Source organism: Leuciscus leuciscus, assembly GCF_965113295.1.
Source record: "Leuciscus leuciscus genome assembly, chromosome: 9".
Classification (NCBI taxonomy): Eukaryota; Metazoa; Chordata; class Actinopteri; order Cypriniformes; family Leuciscidae; genus Leuciscus; species Leuciscus leuciscus.
In genome coordinates this window covers 2,128,196-2,135,695 of record NC_138733.1, presented here as the reverse complement: position 1 = coordinate 2,135,695, position 7,500 = coordinate 2,128,196, and the positions used below count along the sequence as shown (strand labels likewise).

Here is a 7,500-nt window from a genome sequence, read left to right as displayed (position 1 = left end):
CTACACACACTCATCAAACAGTTGCAGCAGGTTTGAGTTCAGATTAAATCAAGTGCATTACTGTGAAAATGATTTTTTTTTTTTTACACACTTCCGGGTCAAAAATGACCGGCCTACAAAAATGCTTTTGGATTTTAAGGAACAGCAAATATTATTAGCTGAACATGAAAACCATTGTGTCTATGAGAGATCTTCAGTTAAACTGGCTGAAGTGTGGGTGTGAGTGTGTGTGTGTGTGTGTGAGTGTGTGTGTGTGTTTTTCCACTGAGAGTGTGTGTGTGTGTGTGTGTGTGTGTGTGTGTGTGTGTGTGTGTGTGTGTGTGTGTGTGTGTGTGAGTGTGTTTTTGATGAGACCTATTTAAGCTTTCACCAGCTCCAGCTGAAATTATCCTGGGAGTCGACAGGCCTTTTCTGTCTGTGGTCTCACACACACACACACACACACACACACACACACACACACACACACACACACACACACACACACACACACACACACACACACACACACACACACACACACACACACACACACACACACACATGGGGATATTTTGGGGATATTTAATTTAATTTAATTTTATCAATCCATAAATTCCTCTTGAAACAAAATTTGTTGTATTATTTTAATTTAATACTGTGAAGCTGCTTTGATACAATCTGTATTGTGAAAAGCGCTATACAAATAAACTTGACACACACACACACACACACACACACACACACACACACACACACACACACACACACACACACACACACACACACACACTTCAGTTTGGTGTGTTTCCTCACGTTCTTTTCTGTCTGTTCATCTCATCTGTCAGTGTGTGTGTCTATAAAAGCACGCAGTAGAACAGGGAAGTGTGGCGAGAGTCTGGACTCGTGATTCTCAAGGAGAATTGATTTGTTTAGTGCTTTTCATCGTTTCAAAGCGTTTACAGAAAATCATGATGATAATGCTTATAGTATCTTAATATCTTAATGCCTTATGTTGCATGTAGAAGATTAGAGCTGTGCAATAATGTAGATTTCAATAATGTATTAGTAAATGTTGAGGTGAACATTAAATAAGATTGATAAATGCTTTAGAAGTATTTTGATCAGTAAGTCAACTAATATTTTGACAATAACAAAATAATAACTCAGAACTTTCCCCTAACGTTAATATTTTGCAAACTATAACTATAAACTATAGGGTGATAATTAAAAATGTAGTGTATATTTTATTAAGAAATTTGTGGTTCAGTGTTGTAGAGAAAATATTGAGAACATTTCACTAATAAAACCAAGAGATACATTTTCCTAATTTTTTATGGAAACACACACAGTTTTGAGGCTTGAATTGAGGAACCGATTAAGCTGATAAAATTAAGGCTACTATTTATTTTAAGATAATTCTCAATTATGCGGTTTTATTTAGAGACACCATTGTTAGTTCCCAGCATGCTTTGCTCATGGCTGGAAATGGAAGAGTAAATATTGAAATGAACTGTTTTTGAGTAAAGGGAAACATCTGTTAATGTTTAATGTTCAGTTATGTTAGTAGTTTTAGTTAACAATATTATGTTTTATCTTAAATTATGTAAAGTTTTATTATGTTTAAGTTATATTATAAGTTTTAAGTTTTAGCTAACGATATTGTGTTTTATCTTAAATTATGTTAAGTTTTATTGTTTAAGTTATATTATGTTAAGTTTTAGCTAACGATATTATGTTTTATCTTAAATTATGTTAAGTTTTATTATGTTTAAGTTATATTATGTTAAGTTTTAGCTAACGATATTGTTTTATCTTAAATTATGTTAAGTTTTATTATGTGTAAGTTATATTATGTTAAGTTTTAGCTAGCGATATTATGTTTTATCTTAAATTGTTAAGTTTTATTATGTTAAGTTATATTATGTTAAGTTTTAAGTTTTAGCTAACGATTTTATGTTTTATCTTAAATTATGTTAACTTAAGTTTTATTTTGTTTGTTATATTATTTTAAGTTTTAGCTAACGATATTATGTTTTATCTTAAATTATGTTAAGTTTTATTATGTTTAAGTTATATTATGTTAAGTTTTAGCTAACGATATTATGTTTTATCTTAAATTATATTAAGTTTTTATGTTTAAGTTATATTATGTTAAGTTTTAGCTAACGATATTATGTTTTATCTTGAATTATGTTAAGTTTTATTATGTTTAAGTTATATTATGTTAAGTTTTAGCTAACGATATTATGTTTTATCTTAAATTATATTACGTTTTTATGTTTAAGTTATATTATGTTAAGTTTTAGCTAACGATATTATGTTAAGTTTTAGCTAACGATATTATGTTTTATCTTAAATTATGTTAAGTTTTATTATGTTTGTTATATTATTTTAAGTTTTAGCTAACAATATTATTTTATCTTAAATTATGTTAAGTTTTATTATGTTTGTTATAATATTTTAAGTTTTAGCTAACAATATGTTTTATCTTAAATTATGTTAAGATTTATTATGTTAAATTTATATTCTATGCTAAGTTTTATTATGTTTAAGTTATAGAATAACATTAGAATAACATTCTGCAACCCAAAAACTAACATTGTTTTTCTGAAGAAAACTTTCCTTGCTAACCAAAAACAAACCTTGAAAAAGAAGGTTGTGAGAACCACAAATTGTTAACTGATGAAGATAACGACTGAAGTTGAGAAAACTCATAAATGCTTTTCAGGCCTTATTTTTTTAAGTTAAATCAGCTCTTTTTTTTTTTTTTTTTTTTTTTTTACAGTGTTGAGTCTCTGTGTATATATGTGTGTTTATGGATGTTTTTCTCTTTTATTAAAGTGACCTTTTAAAACACACACACACACTGCTGTAGTGGTTGTCATAGCGACGTGGCTCTTGGCACACACTGATGATGACTTAGAGACGCCACACAGCTGGCACAGTGTGTGTGTGTGTGTGTGTCTCTGGGTCAAATATGAGACAGGAAGAGATTAAACATAGAGAGAGTAGTCCAGAAAACACACACACACACACACACACACACACACACATGTATGCGGTTTTAATGATGTGTAGGCCAAACACACACTGTGAGAGCGTCTGGTGTCACGCACAATAACACGACTGACATGCACACACACACACACACACACACATGTGGAGGAGCTACACGTCCACACGCTTCATTACACACATTACACACTCTGTTTCTGTTCGTCTCACTTTCCCTATTCATTTCACTCTCTCTGTTCTGCTTCCTGTTCCTAGAGACAAACACACACACACACACACACACACACACACACACACACACACACACACACACACACACACACACACACACACACACACACACACACACACACACACACACACACAGGCACACAGGCACACAGATTGATGCTTTTATTGTGTATTTGTAAACATGCTTAAATAATTTGCTGCTGAGTTGTGTTGCACACACACATGCACAGTTTGTTTATCAAATGATGTGGGTTTTCAGATTTCTGTTCGTGTTTCTGGATCTACGAACAGAAAGACACACACACACACACACACACACACACACACACACACACACACACACACACACACACACACACACACACACACACACACACACACACACACACACACACACACACACACACACACACACACACACACACTTGCTCATGGATTTGTTAGTCAAAACAACATGAGTGTGAGTGTGTGTGTGTGTGTGTGTGTTAACCATAAATTAAGAACAAAATTCTCTTATCATAGTATAGTTTTTTATGAATATTTTGAATTAGATTTTATTTTAATTTAGTTTTAGTTAAAATTTTGTAAAATGTTTAGTCATGTTGCTACTGTTAGTTTTTATTTATTTCCAGTGAGTTATTTAAGTGTTGGTTGTTACATTTTAGTTATAGTAATAACCTTTTTTATCTAACACCTATATTTTATTTTATTTCAGCTTTATTTCAATTAACTGTCCAAAATGTTTTATTAGTTTTAGTCAAGTTTTAAGTTATAGTTAATGATATTAGTTATATTATGTTAAAGTCCCCCTGTAGTCAATAATTTCTATCCCTTAAAACAACTTTTATCACCAAAATTACACATTTAAACGTTTTTCCCTTGAAAAAAAAATCTTTAAAATCTCTTGAATGTAACTCGACACCCTTTCCTCATTTAGTATACGCAGTTCTATGAATATGCAAATTCACCCCGCCTCCACTCACTCACTCAGCTCAGAGATCCACTGGTTGACGATCACACGTTGATCTGATTGGTTACAAGGTAGTTTGTGACGTCAGAAACACCAGCGATTTCAAAGCGTGTGTTTGAGACTGTCTTTGGTTCACTGCAGTTTTAAGGAGGAAATACTCAGCAATGCTGTCGACTTATGAACTTACACATGGTTTGTCTTAAAGCGTATTAAAAACACCACATACACACATAAACTACATTAACAACTTGAATTTCACCACAGAGGGACTTTAAGTTTTAAGCATTAGTTAACAATATTGTTTTCAGTTGTTATGTTAAGTTTTATTGTTTATGTTCAATTTTAAGTTTTAGTTAAGTTTGAAGCTATATTATTTTAAGTTTTATTGTTTATTTATTTTTATTTAACAATATAATGTTTTAAGTTATACTATGTTAAGTTTTATTCTTTATTAAGTTATATAGTTAAATTTTAAGTTTTAGTTAATGATATTATGTTAAGTTTTATTTAAGTTTTAGTTAATTATATAATGTTTTAAGTTATATTATCTTAAGTTTATGTTTAAGTTATTATTTTAAATTAAGTATTAGTTAATAATATTATGTTTTAAGTTAGGCCTAATCCTGGCTTAATCTAAGCACTGTCTGTGAAACCAGGCCATAAAGTGTATTAAGTTTTATAATGTTGAGTTTTAGTGAAGAATATGAACCCTGGTCCTCAGTCTGTCAAACCTGTTTATATTGTTAGTAAAAACAATATTTGAATGAAGTAATTGTTTTGTTTTTTAAATGGTTTGTGTGTGGGTTAATCTGTAGTATTTACCATTAACAAATGTGTGTGTGGGTGTGTGTGTGTGTGTGTGTGTGTGCACTCATGAGCAGGCTGTGTGTTTGACTGACATTGACAGGTTTATAGTACACACACACACACACACACGCTTTTGACAAAGTGATCATTTGAGCCCAGTGTGAAAGTCTGGTGTGTGTGTGTGTGTGTGTGTGAGTGAGTGTGTGTGTGAGTGAGTGTGTGTGTGTGTTTAATGCAGTTGAACATTCTGTCAAACCGCTGACCTGGTTTCATTTCTTCCACATGATAAATCTGTCTCTGTGTGTGTCTCTGTCTAGGTTTCAGAAACACGTTCACACATACAGGATCCTGCCTGACGAGGAGAACTTTCTGGCGGTGCAGGTACAGTGTGTGTGTGTGTGTGTGTGTGTGTGTGTGTGTGTGTGTCGAACCAGCTGTTGAGTTCAGTGCACAAGGAGTCTCCTATCTCTATCTGTCTCTCTCTCTCTCTCTCTCTCTCTCTCTCACTCTCTCTCTCTCTCTCTCTCTCTCTCTCTCTCTCTCTCTCTCTCTCTCTCTCTCTCTCTCTCTCTCGCTCTCCTCTCTCTCTCTCACTCTCTCTCTTCTCTCTCTCTCTCTCTCTCTCTCTCTCTCTCTCTCTCCTCTCTCTCTCTCTCTCTCTCTCTCTCTCTCTCTCTCTCTCTCACACAGAGAAACACACACTCACAGAAACACACACACACTAACACAAACACACACAGTCATTTGCTCTTCCTCCATCAGTCTTGTTTGTGGAAGTGAAAATCCTGTTCATTTTCACAGAAGCGAGTGTTTCGAACCAGTTCAATCGCAACATCACAGGGATCAGAAATGTTAAATGTTTAAACACATTTTTTTTTAAATAAAAGTTTGTTTTACATTTAAAAATGAAGAAATTACGACTAATATATAGTCATATTTAATGGTTTTTATAAAAACAACAGTGTGAATGATGCCTGAGACTCTGTTTAATGATAATAAAGTCTAAGGCGGGGTTTTCCCTCATGTTAAAGCCACATCTAAAGCTTTTAATTTCACCCTATAAACACAGAAATATTACAGACACACGAGCTGCTGTTCCCATGATTCATAGCATGTGATGTCACTGAATCGTTCTGTTTTAATGTATTATTAATGTATTTTCTCATCACAGCACTACAGCTTAACTGACACATCACTCTATGTCAACATTTAATGTGTAACTCAGTGTGTTACTCGCTGTTATTTTGTAATTATTTGTGAAGTTTATTAGCAATTTCTGAATTAAAATAGTTTAAAAGCAAATCCTACACCAACATTGTTTTTAATGTAATTCTGTTTTGCTAATCTCATGTGTGTTTAACAGCATATCATATTCATCCAGGCCTGTTTTTAGGACAAAGGTTAAAACAGGCTGATATCTGAAAGTGTGTGTGTGTGTGTGTGTGTGTGTGTGTGTGTGTGTGTTTCAGACGTCTCAGGGCGTTCAGCCGAAGCGGTTTAAGACTCTTCCTGAGTTGGTTCAGTTGTATCTTCAGCCCAGTCAAGGTCTGGTGACCACACTACAGTTCCCAGTGGAGAGAGAGGAGACCACAGAGGAGCGAGATTACTCTGGTACACACACACACACACACACACACACACACACACACACACACACACACACACACACTACAGTTCCCAGTGGAGAGAGAGGAGACCACAGAGGAGCAAGATTACTCTGGTACACACACACACACACACACACACACACACACACACACACACACACACACACACACACTACAGTTCCCAGTGGAGAGAGAGGAGACCACAGAGGAGCGAGATTACTCTGGTACACACACACACACACACACACTACAGTTCCCAGTGGAGAGAGAGGAGACCACAGAGGAGCAAGATTACTCTGGTACACACACACACACACACACACACACACACACACACACACACACACACACACACTACAGTTCCCAGTGGAGAGAGAGGAGACCACAGAGGAGCGAGATTACTCTGGTACACACACACACACACACACACACACACACACTACAGTTCCCAGTGGAGAGAGAGGAGACCACAGAGGAGCAAGATTACTCTGGTACACACACACACACACACACACACACACTACAGTTCCCAGTGGAGAGAGAGGAGACCACAGAGGAGCGAGATTACTCTGGTACACACACACACACACATACTCTCCCTCATGTTGTTCAACCCCGTAAGACTTTTGTTCATCTTCAGAACACAAACGTCAGAACGGAGGCTCACTATTGGCCGACCCTGGTCATGTGTGTGATGCTGGCCAATAGTGAGCCTCCGTTCTGACGTACAACCCAGAAGCGCTGCGCTGTTACACTACATGAACTCACTCAGAGAAACACAGAAGAACATGAACAGCTGAATAAAGTCGTTATTTATGTTTGTTTTTGCGCACAAAAAGTATTCTCGCACACACACTCACTCACACACACACACACACACACACACAC

General features: G+C 35.3%; 1 protein-coding gene across 1 annotated transcript in view; it reads left to right on the top strand.

Moving 5' to 3' along the window:
* Positions 1-7,500, top strand: part of inppl1a (inositol polyphosphate phosphatase-like 1a) — a 43,155-nt gene that overhangs the window by 7,643 nt on the left and 28,012 nt on the right. Inside the window, exons 2-3 of the mRNA XM_082179924.1 lie at positions 5,323-5,386; positions 6,475-6,616. Coding sequence (XP_082036050.1) covers positions 5,323-5,386; positions 6,475-6,616 — 206 coding nt within the window. The remainder of the gene's footprint in view (positions 1-5,322; positions 5,387-6,474; positions 6,617-7,500) is intronic.